This window comes from Cottoperca gobio, chromosome 16 (genome assembly GCF_900634415.1).
Source record: "Cottoperca gobio chromosome 16, fCotGob3.1, whole genome shotgun sequence".
Classification (NCBI taxonomy): domain Eukaryota; kingdom Metazoa; phylum Chordata; class Actinopteri; order Perciformes; family Bovichtidae; genus Cottoperca; species Cottoperca gobio.
In genome coordinates this window covers 7,389,810-7,406,426 of record NC_041370.1, presented here as the reverse complement: position 1 = coordinate 7,406,426, position 16,617 = coordinate 7,389,810, and the positions used below count along the sequence as shown (strand labels likewise).

At 39.6% G+C, this 16,617-nt stretch overlaps 1 protein-coding gene across 1 annotated transcript in view; it reads right to left on the bottom strand.

Moving 5' to 3' along the window:
• Positions 1-16,333, bottom strand: part of ntrk1 (neurotrophic tyrosine kinase, receptor, type 1) — a 29,543-nt gene extending 13,210 nt beyond the window's left edge. Inside the window, exons 1-7 of the mRNA XM_029452105.1 lie at positions 16,137-16,333; positions 10,295-10,369; positions 8,604-8,675; positions 6,236-6,304; positions 5,727-5,881; positions 5,041-5,186; positions 3,587-3,725 (exon numbers count right to left, since the gene is read on the bottom strand). Of these exons, the coding sequence (XP_029307965.1) occupies positions 3,587-3,725; positions 5,041-5,186; positions 5,727-5,881; positions 6,236-6,304; positions 8,604-8,675; positions 10,295-10,369; positions 16,137-16,333 (853 nt within the window). The remainder of the gene's footprint in view (positions 1-3,586; positions 3,726-5,040; positions 5,187-5,726; positions 5,882-6,235; positions 6,305-8,603; positions 8,676-10,294; positions 10,370-16,136) is intronic.
• Positions 16,334-16,617: the final 284 nt, after the last annotated feature.

Sequence of the window (16,617 nt, the reverse complement as noted above, 5' to 3'; positions counted from 1 at the left end):
CACGTTTTAGAAAAATCTCTTTTATGAAAGGGAAGCAACATGAGCACCATGAATCAATGGCACAGAGAGCCACTCAGCAGTAAACACCCACAGTTCTGGGAGGTAATTAAGAGTAATTAAAGGGCTAGCGGTTAACGAGTGTCCGTCCACCAGGGGGGCTGATGTTGATAGATTAGCTGCACTAACGCATTTACAGACTGCCAATCACTGTGGATGAAGCGGTTTTCCGGAGTAGGAGGGAAAAGTCCATTAGCACAGGCTCAAATCAGATCTTAGCACGGGTTATCAGCCCCATTTTCCTGACGTTCATTATCTGTCCCTTGATGCTCGTGGATTTGGCTTCAGCTGAATTGGCGCCCCCGCTCTTTTTGGCTTTATTTTCTAATGAGTGTCATTGTGCTGGTGATATATGATATTGTTTGGGCAGTATTTTTTTCAGTAATGTATCACTAATGCATCTGACTCTGTTTTCTGTGGGACCGCTGGGTGCTGTCATTCCTCAGTGTTCAACTTCCAGATTGCACTAATGCATCTGAAGAAAACAACAGTAAGCCTCCTGGGTCAAACTGCAACTGTAATTTAGAAGTATGAGGTGAAAGAGTTCTTTAAGAACAAGGAGAAGTAAGTTCACTTTCTTTTGTCTTCCCATTGTATCCCTGCATTAAATGAGTAGCCATACCTACAGCACTTCACTCATATTATTTTAACACTTCTCACCATTCTCCAGAGTAAGTGGCAGACGACAAAGAGCTCTATTAGAAGCGTGGTGGGTACATACTCGTATGTGTAGAAGGGGCATTTAGAAGAAATCAGTGCAGTGCATTTTCTTTTCTCTGGCTGTCTACCCTGCCTGCACTAGAAAAGATGGCCCCAGTGTGCTCTCGCCCTAACCTCCATTAAGCCCGACGACTTGTATTGAGCCCTGTGAGCTTTCAAGAGTGTGGTTTTATTTTGCAGGCACTTACACTCAATGTCCAATTGCACAATGTCCTCCCCGGGCCCAGCTTGGTTCTCGGCCTCACAAGTTAAGTTGTAGAGGTTGTCATAAGAAGAAACATTGGTGAGGAAAAGGACCAGCTCTAATGTGGAGCCCCAGATTATCTCCTGTCAACAGCAGAACACACAGAAAAAGAGCAGAGGAGGTTAATGCAGCACGGTCACAACTACATATGGATTACTTAGAGGGATTCAGATTAGAAGGATGAAATTGGATCCAATTTACTATACTGTAGATCAAAAGAACCCAACTGAACTTTATTCATATATAAATGTATTCATAAAGCTACAGTTTACCTAAAGAGCTTCACAGCACAGTGAGAAAATAAAAAACTTTGACTGTGACCTCAGACAAATACAGCCACAAGCAGACAGGCACAGTTAAAAGCAAGTAATATAAAGTGGATTTCAAAGTTGAACCTTGAATGCATCAACAAAGTGAGATCAAATTGAAGAGGGGAAGGAGTACAATATTTTTGGGGAGGCTACTGAGCAAATCATATCACCAAAATATACAGTCCTGAATCTAGAGACAAACAAGAGAACTCAGGTCTCAAACAGTATGATGTATATATATATATATATATATATATATATATATATATAGAGAGAGAGAGAGAGAGAGAGAGAGAGAGAGAGAGAGAGAGGAAAGACCACTTAGTGGTTATAGAGGAACAGGAATTCATTTTGTGCAGCTAACAGGGAGCGAGTGGAGGGTAAGAAACATTTTTGACTACAGAAGCTGAATGTGGAAAATGCTGTGTGATATTCTTTATTTTTCTTATGGTCAACAAATCCTATGAAAAAACAAAACCATCAATTAGTCATGTACAATCCGAGTCTTATCCTGGTTTTGATCATAGTTGGAATATGAACGTTTACATGGAACATGAGAAACCTGTTATAAATATCCCTCTATGCAAGAGTTTCACAGTGTCCAGGCCACTGATCATTGGTTCAGTTATTTCTCTACTAACTCATTTTGAGAAACCTGAATACATGCCACTACACGGTTTCTACAGGATTCTAAAATCAATATATGATGTTTACATGCGCAAAACATAACTGGAGTACTTGAAAAACCCTCTTTCTGTCTGTGGCAATCAGCCCAAAGCACTTGTTCCTACTGAAGATGTAGGCTAAAATATTTAGGACATGAAGATGTGGAAGTTTTGTTCCGAAACATTATAGTAAATAGCCCTGACTTTGGAAACCACAACGGAATTGATTGAAGCTGCGCTTGACTATTCAAGTACATTTTATTTCTAAAGCGGAGCCCAATATCACAAATTGCAAATTTGCATAAGGCGCTTTAGAACACCGTTTATCCTTAGAGCCTTGAATCGTATCAGGGAAATCATTCAAGTGGAAAAAGAACAGAAGAAACCTGAGGAAGAGAAACAGAGGTGGGATTCTTCACTACCTGGGTAAAGAAGTGAGAGTTGAGCTCATTTGTTCGCCTTGGAGAAAATGATTCCTGGTATCACTCACCAGGCACATTCATCGTTAAATTAAACCTTTGCATTCAAAATATGAACTTTTATGATAGTGGATAATCATAAAATGTGCGATCTGAAGCCACCTTTCAACTTTAAAGTAAAAAAGACAAGAAATTACATTGAAAAAACACGTTTTAGAAAATCTCTTTTATGAAAGGGAAGCAACATGAGCACCATGAATCAATGGCACAGAGAGCCACTCAGCAGTAAACACCCACAGTTCTGGGAGGTAATTAAGAGTAATTAAAGGGCTAGCGGTTAACGAGTGTCCGTCCACCAGGGGGCTGATGTTGATAGATTAGCTGCACTAACGCATTTACAGACTGCCAATCACTGTGGATGAAGCGGTTTTTCCGGAGTAGGAGGGAAAAGTCCATTAGCACAGGCTCAATCAGATCTTAGCACGGGTTATCAGCCCCATTTTCCTGACGTTCATTATCTGTCCCTTGATGCTCGTGGATTTGGCTTCAGCTGAATTGGCGCCCCCGCTCTTTTTGGCTTTATTTTCTAATGAGTGTCATTGTGCTGGTGATATATGATATTGTTTGGGCAGTATTTTTTTCAGTAATGTATCACTAATGCATCTGACTCTGTTTTCTGTGGGACCGCTGGGTGCTGTCATTCCTCAGTGTTCAACTTCCAGATTGCACTAATGCATCTGAAGAAAACAACAGTAAGCCTCCTGGGTCAAACTGCAACTGTAATTTAGAAGTATGAGGTGAAAGAGTTCTTTAAGAACAAGGAGAAGTAAGTTCACTTTCTTTTGTCTTCCCATTGTATCCCTGCATTAAATGAGTAGCCATACCTACAGCACTTCACTCATATTATTTTAACACTTCTCACCATTCTCCAGAGTAAGTGGCAGACGACAAAGAGCTCTATTAGAAGCGTGGTGGGTACATACTCGTATGTGTAGAAGGGGCATTTAGAAGAAATCAGTGCAGTGCATTTTCTTTTCTCTGGCTGTCTACCCTGCCTGCACTAGAAAAGATGGCCCCAGTGTGCTCTCGCCCTAACCTCCATTAAGCCCGACGACTTGTATTGAGCCCTGTGAGCTTTCAAGAGTGTGGTTTTATTTTGCAGGCACTTACACTCAATGTCCAATTGCACAATGTCCTCCCCGGGCCCAGCTTGGTTCTCGGCCTCACAAGTTAAGTTGTAGAGGTTGTCATAAGAAGAAACATTGGTGAGGAAAAGGACCAGCTCTAATGTGGAGCCCCAGATTATCTCCTGTCAACAGCAGAACACACAGAAAAAGAGCAGAGGAGGTTAATGCAGCACGGTCACAACTACATATGGATTACTTAGAGGGATTCAGATTAGAAGGATGAAATTGGATCCAATTTACTATACTGTAGATCAAAAGAACCCAACTGAACTTTATTCATATATAAATGTATTCATAAAGCTACAGTTTACCTAAAGAGCTTCACAGCACAGTGAGAAAATAAAAAACTTTGATGTGACCTCAGACAAATACAGCCACAAGCAGACAGGCACAGTTAAAAGCAAGTAATATAAAGTGGATTTCAAAGTTGAACCTTGAATGCATCAACAAAGTGAGATCAAATTGAAGAGGGGAAGGAGTACAATATTTTTGGGGAGGCTACTGAGCAAATCATATCACCAAAATATACAGTCCTGAATCTAGAGACAAACAAGAGAACTCAGGTCTCAAACAGTATGATGTATATATATATATATATATATATATATATATATAGAGAGAGAGAGAGAGAGAGAGAGAGAGAGAGAGAGAGAGAGAGAGAGGAAAGACCACTTAGTGGTTATAGAGGAACAGGAATTCATTTTGTGCAGCTAACAGGGAGCGAGTGGAGGGTAAGAAACATTTTTGACTACAGAAGCTGAATGTGGAAAATGCTGTTGATATTCTTTATTTTTCTTATGGTCAACAAATCCTATGAAAAAACCAAAACCATCAATTAGTCATGTACAATCCGAGTCTTATCCTGGTTTTGATCATAGTTGGAATATGACGTTTACATGGAACATGAGAAACCTGGTTATAAATATCCCTCTATGCAAGAGTTTCACAGTGTCCAGGCCACTGATCATTGGTTCAGTTATTTCTCTACTAACTCATTTTGAGAAACCTGAATACATGCCACTACACGGTTTCTACAGGATTCTAAAATCAATATATGATGTTTACATGCGCAAAACATAACTGGAGTACTTGAAAAACCCTCTTTCTGTCTGTGGCAATCAGCCCAAAGCACTTGTTCCTACTGAAGATGTAGGCTAAAATATTTAGGACATGAAGATGTGGAAGTTTTGTTTCCGAAACATTATAGTAATAGCCCTGACTTTGGAAACCACACGGAATTGATTGAAGCTGCGCTTGACTATTCAAGTACATTTTATTTCTAAAGCGGAGCCCAATATCACAAATTGCAAATTTGCATAAGGCGCTTTAGAACACCGTTTATCCTTAGAGCCTTGAATCGTATCAGGGAAATCATTCAAGTGGAAAAAGAACAGAAGAAACCTGAGGAAGAGAAACAGAGGTGGGATTCTTCACTACCTGGGTAAAGAAGTGAGAGTTGAGCTCATTTGTTCGCCATCTCACAGTGGGAGTGGGACTTCCTGTCACTTGACACGCAAATGTCAGGTTGCCTCCTTGTTGAATCTTTGAGTCTTTGAAGGAGACAATAGTCACCTCAGGCAGACCTGAGAGCAGCAGAGGAGACAGAAGGAGCACAGGTTGCTAAAGTGATGGTACAACTGAGTGAAGAGAGCCGGGCAGAAACAACACAGGGCCAAAAACATACTCATGTTTCCTGGCAACAAGATGTTCCCGCTGTATGCAATTAAGACAACAATGCTCAGTCAATTTCTTCCCTGCATTTCACTGCACCTGCTTGTTGAAGGAATTATTATGCAGTATAGGAACAACAAATACTGGTTATTTTTCCTTTTCAAGGCAATTGGATGAAGAGAGACATGCTCTTTAAATTAAAATATTGAAAGATCCCTTCCAGATATGATTTAAGATGTAGAAAAAATACTGAATAATAATTTTAAGCCACAAAAAATATCACAATTTTAATTTAATGACCTGATTAAAATCCTTAAAATGACATCTCCTTCTTCTTAAATTATTACTTATTACTTAAATTATTTTGTGACATTCGACCACGTCTTAGCGTAAAGATGCATCACTAATAACAATATATAACATTACAATACAGCTCAAAAATATTAACTCACTGCAGTTTTCTATCACCAAAGAATTGAGGGCTACTTCTTGATTGTCGGAGAAACATGACACCATTTGATTTTCCAGGTCACCGCGTTCATTATGCTGCCAGTGCTGGAGCCAGTGGAGGTCACATGAGCATATGAGGGGGTTGTCCCTCAAAACCCTGAAGAGAAATAGGAGGAAAATTAGAAAAATACATTTTTAATTCCTTTTGATTCAATTTCTCTGACAAGAACGCACAAAAAATTGGCTCACTGTATGAACCACTATCAATTACATTTATTAAAAACATGTATTTTTTATTAAATGTAAAAGAGAATTTCCCCCTTAGATATGAAATAACCTCTAATGCCTTCTGACTTTAGATACTTACAGTAAATAGGCTGCTTCTAGGCTGAATCTTTATTTTTTCTTTGGAGATTATTTCCTCTTTTAGAGCCAACTTGACCTCCTGGGATTTTTAATTTATTTGAATGAATGAGAGTGAATGAGGGAGTGGGACTTTAAAGAGACTCACAGGTTGAGCAGTGGTAGAAAATGAAACACCTTCCAGGAGACGTGTTCCAGAGAGTTTGATGCCAGGTTCCTATGAAATAAAGAGAGAAGGCACATTTGTATTGCTGTTTTATTGCAGTATGTAACACAACAGTGATTCTATGTTGTACCTATTTTGCGTTGGCTTTATTTTACTGTACTCGTGTCAAGAATAGCTGCTTTTTGTAGCGTTAGCATGAGAGGAAAGAACCACAAAAAGAGATGAAGAGATCTGTACATATGGACAATAAGGTAATACTTTGGCAGTGTGTTTGTTTTGTGTTATATAGTGTTTTGCATCAAGCCAGAGTTACAATATTCTCATGATAAATAAAAGAAACATTTAAGTAAGAAATGTCTTTTTATTGTTGTATTCTATCCTGTTCTGCAGTTGAGTCATGCTGTGATAGTATTGCTCACTTTTAGAGCAATGCTCACCTGCTTTGAATTACTCTCTGTGTTAATACATCCAAATGATCCACATCCACAAACACCTCCGGCACACCTCCCTCAGCGTTTGCTTAGTGTTCATTAAATAAATGGACTAATCCAGAGTCACAAACACTTCTCGGAGAAAGTGCGTAGCTTCTAGTGAAATATCTTGACGTTACCATTCAGCTTGGTACAGATATCCAGGGCGTCCAGAAGATGAATCCTCGTGATTTTGTTGATCCTCAGACATTTTCTCTAACGCCACTATCACGTGAAATGTCTCAACAACTTATTACAGTACACAGTATTTAATTCCACTATACTATTTCAAATCGACTCTTTTCTATTACGGATGGATTGCCATCAAACTTGGTACACACTAAACTTTAAAACATTTTTCCGAAGCAAACATTGTGGATAACGTAATCCTACATCTAAAATTCTGTATGTGAGACTATCGGTATAATCCTGTGACAGATGAATGCTACATATCTTCTTGCCAATCCTCTCAGGGCACTAAAATATCACCACAGGGGCTCTCAAATGATCCTCAGACAGCCAAAGAACCAGGCTGTAAATAAAACTCCCTCCGAAGATGACAAAAAACCACACTGGGGATCGCACACATGGAAGCCAATACATATTCACTCTGGCAGGGCCAAGGGTTCAATTATTTGTTTTCCTTGCTTCCAAAAGTTCATGTCAGATGGGTTAGCCATTGGGGCTTATCCATTACCGGCTCGATTCCTCCCCGGGCCCACAAGGGGAGAGCAGAGCCGGGAACACCAGCTCATGTTCTGTTTCGGCATTCTTTAAGAACTGAATTTTATAAAAGACGACTGAGGGAGGATTGCGGATGAAGACGAAAGCAGAGAGAGAGAGAGAGAGAAAGGAAAGTTAACGTCGCCTCCTGTTTAGTTTGGTTATAGTCTGTCCCTCTTAATCTCAGAAATACATCTGTCACACAAAAGCCCCAATACTCCACCCAACCCTCTCCCACCCTCTCCCTGCACAGGGAAATATTGATTAAGTGATAATGGACCCTTAGTGGAGTGTATTTATTATGCATCAGTTGTCGATAATCCGCCAAAGTGAGCGAGTAAAAGGTGACTGGTGGATGTCTTCTCCAATTTCTCGAGCTCATCCCACCTACCTCACCTCCACCCCTCCACCCTCCTCCCCCCACGCCATCTCTGGTCCTCGTAACCTGCCTTTCTTTCAGATAAACAATATCGGTCATGTCGCACACGCTCAGTAAAACGATGAGGACAAGATGGTGGCGATAAGGGGCAGCTGCTGATGAATAGACAGATTTGATGGTTCCAGTCGATAAGTCTTTATGGCATTGTTTATTGTTGGGCCTGGATTGTGAAGCCAATGTAAAGACACAGCTGACATGGTGTGACTTTTAAAAATAAGGGAAAGATGTGTCATTTAAATACCAGGCTTCTAGATAATCTTTAAAAAAGCAGGTGGTTACTATTGAATATGTTTATTATCTCACAATAATGCCAAGTTTCTATGATACAGCACGTTGCACATCTTTTTTAATCAGTGACAGCAGAATTAATTGACTTTTTTAGCTGCAACTAAAGATTATTATCACTAGCGAATAATGAGATAATGATGAACAACTACATACATAATACTTATCGAGAAAAACTACTTCTAATAATTGCAATTTGTACTTCCAGTATCTTAAATGAGCTCACAGATTTACCAGATCTGTGGATGAGTAACACATTTGAACAAGCGACTGAGTCACTATGATTTTGAGAAATGTAGCTCTCACTTCATGTGACGTGCAATATTAAAGGGCCGGCTGTGCACTGACTGACAGCGACAAATAGGCTGACCCACATACAAGTCAAAACATGACACGGGCAAGACAATCCTTTTGTATTGACAAAGACACTTACACATACTGGAGCTTGAGGTTGAATTGGAAGGCATTGAAAGAGATGAGCCTCAGCTTACATGATGTGACAGTGCTGGAGAGGGGGAGAAAGCACAATAAACATCTCAACACGATTTCTTTTAACACAAATAAAACATTACAACTCAGAAACTTGAGGAAAAGAAATAAAAGCAGAAGTTGCAATATTGTCATTATCGATTAACCTGACAATATTCTTTTCCACGTGATAAATTAATGTTTTGGTCTTTAAAGAAAACTGTGAATAATGCCCAAAGCCCAAATCAACATATCCACATTGCAGTCAAAAACTCAAATATGATCAATATGTTTTTTTGTAGAAATACTCGTGAAATGTTGGTATGTTTCCTTAAAAAAGGACTTAAATAATTAACTATAAAATATTTGCCAATATAAACACGATTTCTCCACTGAGGTACCTTCAGACAACTTTTCAGATGGTGGACAAAAGTATGTGGACACCAAATACACACATTCAGCTTGACAATCTTGAGGAAAACTTTGTTTCCACAATGTGTGATGATAGTTTGGACAATAGTGTGCTCCCAAATTGTTTGGGACCCCCTAAACCTTTCCTAAATAAATGGGATTGTTCAATTATATCTTAGCGACCATAACTAGGCATCAAGCTTTGGATATTCCCACATGTTGAAGCGGTGTATGACGCTGTAGTGAGAGCAATTAGCATGAGTAAGAGCATTAAACGAGTTGTTTTTAGCCTTTCTAGAACCAAAAATACAAGATGTAAGGAGATTTAACTGCTGTAACTTTTGTCTACCTCTGCCTGAAATAAAGGAGCCATCCATCTTGGATCGGCTGTCGCTGTGACGATTATCCTCTGTGGGTAAGGACTAATATTTCTGGGGTTCTGTTATAGCTAACGGATATCTGGTCCAAAACTACCTTTTCCATGCACTGGTCATTTCTTACAATCGGATTAGTAACTTCAGATGCATTCATACGCATTTATCTGTTCATAGAGATTAATAAAAAGCTAAATTGTCGTCAGACGATGACAGATGGGTTCCAAGATTGTATTTCAGCTGACGCGTTCCGCCTCTTTTGCTCTCTTCACGGACTGTTTACCTGCATGCAACCAAATCCCGCTCAAACGTGATTGGCCAAGACTCCAAACTGAAACCCAAATGTTTTTTGATACCAAAATCTTATCCCGTTGCCTATTGACACATATGTCAATAGATATTAAGGACGCATTGTTTCAATCATTGTTTACTGCACATGTGGCGTGCAACAGCAGCAAGCTTGACAGGCAGGTGGAGATGAACGGGTTGTATGGAATGAGATATTGTATTGAATTATAGAATTGCACTTATAGAACAAACAGTAAATGGTAAGTGGACTGCATTTATGTAGCACCTTTCTACCATACTTACCTAATTGGACAAAGCGATTTACAATTTGTCTCTCATGGCCTCTCGCTTGCTTGCCTATTGGGAGCAACTTCGGGTTCAATGTCTTGCTCAAGGTTTCTTGGACAAGCGGAGGAGATTGGACCGCCACCCTTGTGATTAAAGGACAACCCACTCTACCTCCTGAGCCACAGCCACCCCCAAACTCAGTGCTCAGTGCAGTAAAACAGTAATACAATAGTATAAAGCATGAACGCTTGAACATTTGTCTTTGTCTGACTGTAAGTTGTATTAATGTACTTACAGGTTCTTCAGTTCTCTGTAGTTCAAAAGATCCATTTCTGTTATATTCTCCAGGGCTGCTTGGTTTTCTATGTAACTGTTAAACACAAAAAAATGAGAGAGAGAGAGAGAGAGAGAGAGAGAGAGAGAGAGAGAGAGAGAGAGAGAGAGAGAGAGAGAGAGCGACAGAGAGAGAGAGAGAGAGACAGAGAGAGAGAGAGAGAGAGAGAGACAGAGAGAGAGAGAGTTTCAAGGTTAATAAATAAAATGTGTTGTGACCTTCAGCCTTTGGATGCGTAGATAATCAATTAAGCTCGTGCTGAATGAAAATAATAGACGGAAAAGACAGAAAACACTTAACAATAAATTACAAAAACAAGTGAATGAGTTCCCTGACCAGGAACATACAAAGTTTATCATTTAGGGCATTACAACCGGACACATGACTGGGAACAATACAAATATTTATTTGCCATTTTTAAAAAGGCAGTTTTGTACCGAGACTACAAGAAATGTTCTCCATTTTTTATACAAAGCAAACCAGAGAAGTGCGTAGTGGCGATGACATTCAAGACTGACACTGAAAGCAACAAGAGTTTGAGTCACCACTGTAATCTTTGTGTCAATACTGAGCAGCTAATTACCTTAACCATTAACCTCTCTGTTTAAAGGCATTATGATGGAGAGTTGGGAGAAATAAGAGGAAAAAAGGAGAGGCGGATAAACCAGAGACTGGAATAAACACAGAGGAGTGAGTGGGATTTGAAACTATGCTCATGTGAATCGAGTGAGAACATTCAAGAAAGGCATCAAAGAAGAAGGGTAGCATCCAAATGCAACCCCAATGATGTGTCTGACCTCCCCGACATCCGCTGAACAAACAGATAACAAAACCAAGGACCCACAAACCACACAGCTCCTATCAGAACTGCTCATGTGGAAAAAAAAGAAAAATGAGAGAAAAGAGATGCCGGGTAGACGAGAATGATGGGAAATTCTTCTCAATTAGTCATTTTCCACTTTTCCAGACACAGCCTTCGTCAGAATAACTCTTAGGCTGTAGATCAATTCTGCACTCACCGCAAGGACAGCCATCTCTTTTCATGGGATGTTTGAATAGATGGTTTGATCGGACATAAAAAGGATCAAGTCGGAGCAAACTGTCCACCACATTCTCTGTAAAGTCCATTTAGGACTCTCACTTTATCTAAATGAATGTCTTAAGCCCTCTAATGGACACATGATTATGTTCCTCTCCGCATAAAATGAAGCAAATTCTCGTAATAAAAAGAATTGACCAAAAAAACATTATTTTCAGGAGACTGCGTTGAGACAGACCACAATTGGAAAGATAGAAAATGAAATGACGAGAAATATACTGTGCATCAACTTTATCTCAAAACATTAACATATTTGAAGCCAAATAAAATAAGCATCAAGTATTTAAATGTTTGTTGGAACCAAACCTGAAAGCAAAATGTCTTTCTAACAAACTCATAAAACACTATTTCTATTTCAAAATAAAACATGCCTTTGCTTTTGAGCATGCTTTTATTTTGGAATAGTAATGAAGGTCTTGCTGTACTTTACGATTTAACATTGCACACAGCATTTTCACACTCATGACACACATTCTTCTTCCTTGTCAAATCCTGCCGCTTATATTACCCACAATGCAATCAACAGCTGACGGTTCGGCGAGAGAGTCCTCTCAATTTAAAACAACCGATCCTGACTCAAGTGATATCGCTTCAGGTCGTCTGATAGGCTTCACGTAGCTCTGTCAGTCACAACATACAACTTTCTTCGCACTGTTCTCCACATGACCGTTAATGACATATAAAAACTCACTTTTCACAAAGAAAGGTGATTCACGGGTTTAAAAGGATTTAAAAACACATCTACATCAACATCTACTTACACTAAAAGTACTTACACTTTTACTTACACTAAAAGTGGAAATTGTGTAAGTTGCATATCGGACCAGGATTGGCTTACAAACTAGTTGTGATATCACACAAAATCATGTTTCATGATGCACGTCTTAAACTCACAACAGGGAATATTTCAAATTCTGCACAGTGAAGCTCAAACATCCAAGTGAAATGACTAAATGTATAATATAGTATGCACTGTATGGTCGTGAACAGGTCCAGACCTACTATAACAGCAACTCAGTTGTGAGAACTAATAAAAGAAAGGACAGCAAAAGACAATAATCTATAACATGCTCACTTCGCCAGCTGGTTTAACTTTATTGTTGTTAACTGATAAACTAATTAAGCAAAGTGGGGTTTTCATTTTATTAGTGATGTTAGCGAAAGCTACCGGTAGTTTAACCTGCTTGTCCCCTTTTACGTGTTTCTGAAATGAACTATAAATGTTACAGCCTGTTTTATAATTAAATTTGTGTTTCCGTCAGATCATTTTAATTAACAGGCTAATAATAAGCCGTGTGCATCACTGTTTAGTGTCCCCTGGAAACAGTTTCTGTTGTCGTCTGTGCTACTCGCAGCACCTTTCTGTATTAGCTACACTAGCATTGTAGCTAAGGAGTCACCTTTAAGTACAGCGGTAAATGCTGTGCTTTATGTGGGTTGTTTGCTTAAACCGCACTCACACAGTCCTGATGAAGCAGACGTGCTGAGTTTTTAATAAATGATGCCTCAGCACGTTTTTTTTAAATCTTTGATTATTGCTTGTTCAGTCATGAATGTTCGATGTTAAGAAGACAAAAGATTTTCAACTAAGTTTTTTGTTTAAATATGGTGAAAGACATGAATTTAAAGTAGCCTACATTTTATTGAGACACAACAGCAGCCTGGTTTCTAGCGGGTCATGTGACATATTAGGGCATTTTAAAGGTTTTCAGTGGGACCTGGAAAAAGCATCAAATTGTTGCTTCTGAAATGCTGCTACTTCTGGTTTTACAGACATTTACAGCAGTGATTATCACTTAGCCAGAATAAATATTTTGTATTAAAGGTGTAAAATATTGCTGTTATCTGCAAAATAACTTGAAAGCTGTCAAAGAAATGTAGTAAAAAGTGAAGTTTTCCTCTGAAATGTAGTGCAGTTAAAGAATAAAGTGGCCTGGATGGATGGATGGATAGACACTTTACATAAATAATCCATGAGGACAACTCAGTGTGATACAGTACATACCAATTAATTGAATATAGATTTTTTCCAATGGTTTAATACTGTCCAGTGCATATGCCAAAAAATACCTGCAGTAATTTCTAGTTGATGACAGCTACTTTCAGCATGTGGCGTTGTTTCAACCTCCCAGTTCTCTGTTTGTCAGCTGCAACACACAAACCTTTTTATTCATGTCTGATTGACCCACACAGCAATAATGTGATTACAGAGCAGGTGGGCCCAGGATCACCCATCGCCCTTACTTATTGGATTGAGCCAAGTGGGTTGTATATCATCTATTGTTCCCGGGTGGAGGCATTGACTGGCAATTCACAAAATTGAATTTATAACTCTGCGTATGATGAATTTTGGCCCCTGTTCCACAGTTAATGGCTCCTTGTTTGTTCCGCGTATCGGCTGTATTGCCTTGCACTGCCAATACGGCGAAGTGTTGTTGTTTGCTGGCATGTAGAGCACCGCGGTAAACAGAAGCCGAGAATGGTCCGCTCACTTATTGATTGAGCGGTTCAGAGAGAATGTCAAGCCTCACTCTGAGCTCTACGAAACATGTTTAGCTGCAGGTACAAGGAAATACCTCTGAGATGAAAGAGAGAGAGGAAGAAAAGAGAGAGGGAGGGAAAGAGGAGAAGAGTGGCGTATAGGTGAATAGAGGCAGAAAGCAGCAGTAAATTGACTTGCTCCACCGAAATAGCATTTCAAAAATGTAGTTCCTTCTTAACAAGTGCTAATTGCTCATATCTGGAGAGAGGAACAAAGAGAGAACAGCGTGGTGGTGGGGAGAGTGACATTTAGTTTTCCATGTTGAAACTGATGGTAGGTTGCATAATAATACAGCAGCCGTCTTTAAATCACAGGTGGTCAGTTTTCTACTTCCTTTTTTTCGCACAAAGTTTTAATAAAAGCCAAATAACAGTCATGTGCAGCTGTAGCTGAGGGAGAAGTTCATCTGAGCAATAACTTGAGTTTTATTCAAGCACATTCCCTTCAGGGATTGCCTTTCCATTAATATGTGACAATCAAAAGTGTGGCATGTGTGGCTGTAAAATAACTACCTACATCAAACCTCGAGCATGAAGTGAACATCATCTGAAATCTTTTCTTGTTCTGCAATTGAGCAGCAGTTGAACCACAGTGAAGGAACATGAATCAGGTCAGAACAACCTCAAAGCAGGTCAGCAGATCTTCAATCAGAAGAGGAATTTACATTTGAAAATTGAAATTGAATTGAAAAATACTTTCTTCACCCACGTGTGTCTCAGATTACAGCATGCGGGTCTGTCCTTTAGTAGAGTTTGAAGTCACAGAGTTTATGGAACTGTGATTTGATAATAATAACTTTAAATTCTTTAGATGGATTTTTTCCAGAAAGTCAGGACTCAAACTTGAACAAATATCAAAGTGTTACACTTGTATCAAAGGACATGAAAAGATCCTTTGAATGTTTAACGTTTTGAAGAAAAGGTGCGATTTCAAATAAAGTTTTTGGTTTTTTTTAGACATAAAACAGCAAACAGCAGAAAGAAGATTCAAACTAAAGTCATTAAACTCCAATAAATGTTACCAGACAAAAAAACAAACATTTCTAAACATTCAGGACAGATTTTCAATCTCAATGGACACTACACCGTTGTGATGTATTGAATTAGTAATATTTTGAATGATAATAATAAAAGAAGATCTTGAACTCAGATAAACGTGCAGCTTTCATAACATATAAAAACACAAAGACTGAAGTTTTCTTGGTGAGGTTTTTCACAATACTGCACTTGTATATAATGCTGAGAACCTTTAAAAACCTCGAGGCCACACTTTGACGCACAATGGATAATCGGACATCAGTTCCCGTCTCTCTGTGCCAGTCAGTAGCAATCCATAAATGATTTCCAATGACCAGTGACAAAATTACTGCCATGCTAATGCAGCTCAAACAGCAGTAAATTTACTTTACATCGAGCAGCCTCTGGATTTGGCTAAAGTACAAACTCTCTCTACTCTCAACAGAGCAACATCAGTTTCGTTCATTGTGATCTTGAGGAACTCAAAAACAGACACTCTCCAATACTTTGCTGTTGTTTTTTATGAGACATCGTCATTATCTCTTGCTAAACACAACCGGACAAACACGCTGCTAAGAACAAACTCTCATCATGTTATGAAAAAAGGTCAAATAATGTGACACATTTATGTGACATATAATGGGAAATGAATAAATGCATAACTGCACTCCAACTTCAGAAAATAAAGAAACCTTTCACTCAGAGAAGATGCAGAGAAGTACTTGTTCCTAATCAAAGCAATGGAACGCAACGTTATTGCAAAGCCTTGAATGATATCTGCTTCATCTACGTCCATCGGACACTTCTTCTTCTATAGCACTCAATCAGAAAACCTTCCCAATGAATGTTAAAGTTATTTTTTATGATAAATACATTAGCAGTCTCTCCCAAACAAAAGGATAAAACCCAGAACTATCAGCTAATATTGTCCTGAACTAAAACTCCAGCTCAGACATGAAACCAGTTGCAAATGGACCAATAAGAACCAAAAGTCTGCCATTGAGAGATTCATTCAACGCCAGCCCAGAGTGATAACGTGAACACAAACAAAGAAAATCAAGCTTGGCAAACCACCAATATCAAGGCATCTGATGAACTCATGCTGATTTAGAGGAACATGCAGAGCGGGTGGCACATAATACTCACATCTCTGTCACATTCTCGCTCTCTTGCAGCGCCAGTGCCGGGATGCTGCTGATACCATTAGGCTCCAGGCACTGCAGCATGGCGAAAGAGCACCGGCAAGCCGCCGGGCATCCTCCCGAGGTGGGCACGGGTGCCAGGCTGAGCAGGGCGAGCACCAGGGTCACGGCAAGTGCTGGGGCCTGGGATCCCACAGCCATGCTCAAAAGAGGATTTTCTCAACACCAGTGAAGAGGTTTGGCAGCTGTAGTTGGAGTTAGTGTCTGTGTGCTTCACCTAATGAAGAGTCAGCGAAGAGAGATGAGGAGCTTTCACACACTGTGGCTCTTCTCTTGGCTCTCTGTCAGGGTTAGGATCCCAGCTGCTCAGGGTCTGGTGCTGAGCCACAGCTGTACTGAACAGCAGGAGGGGCAGGCAGGCAGGCAGGCAGGCAAGGGGCCTCTGGGGATATGGTGGTAGTGGGCTGCAGCCTCTCTCTTTCTCC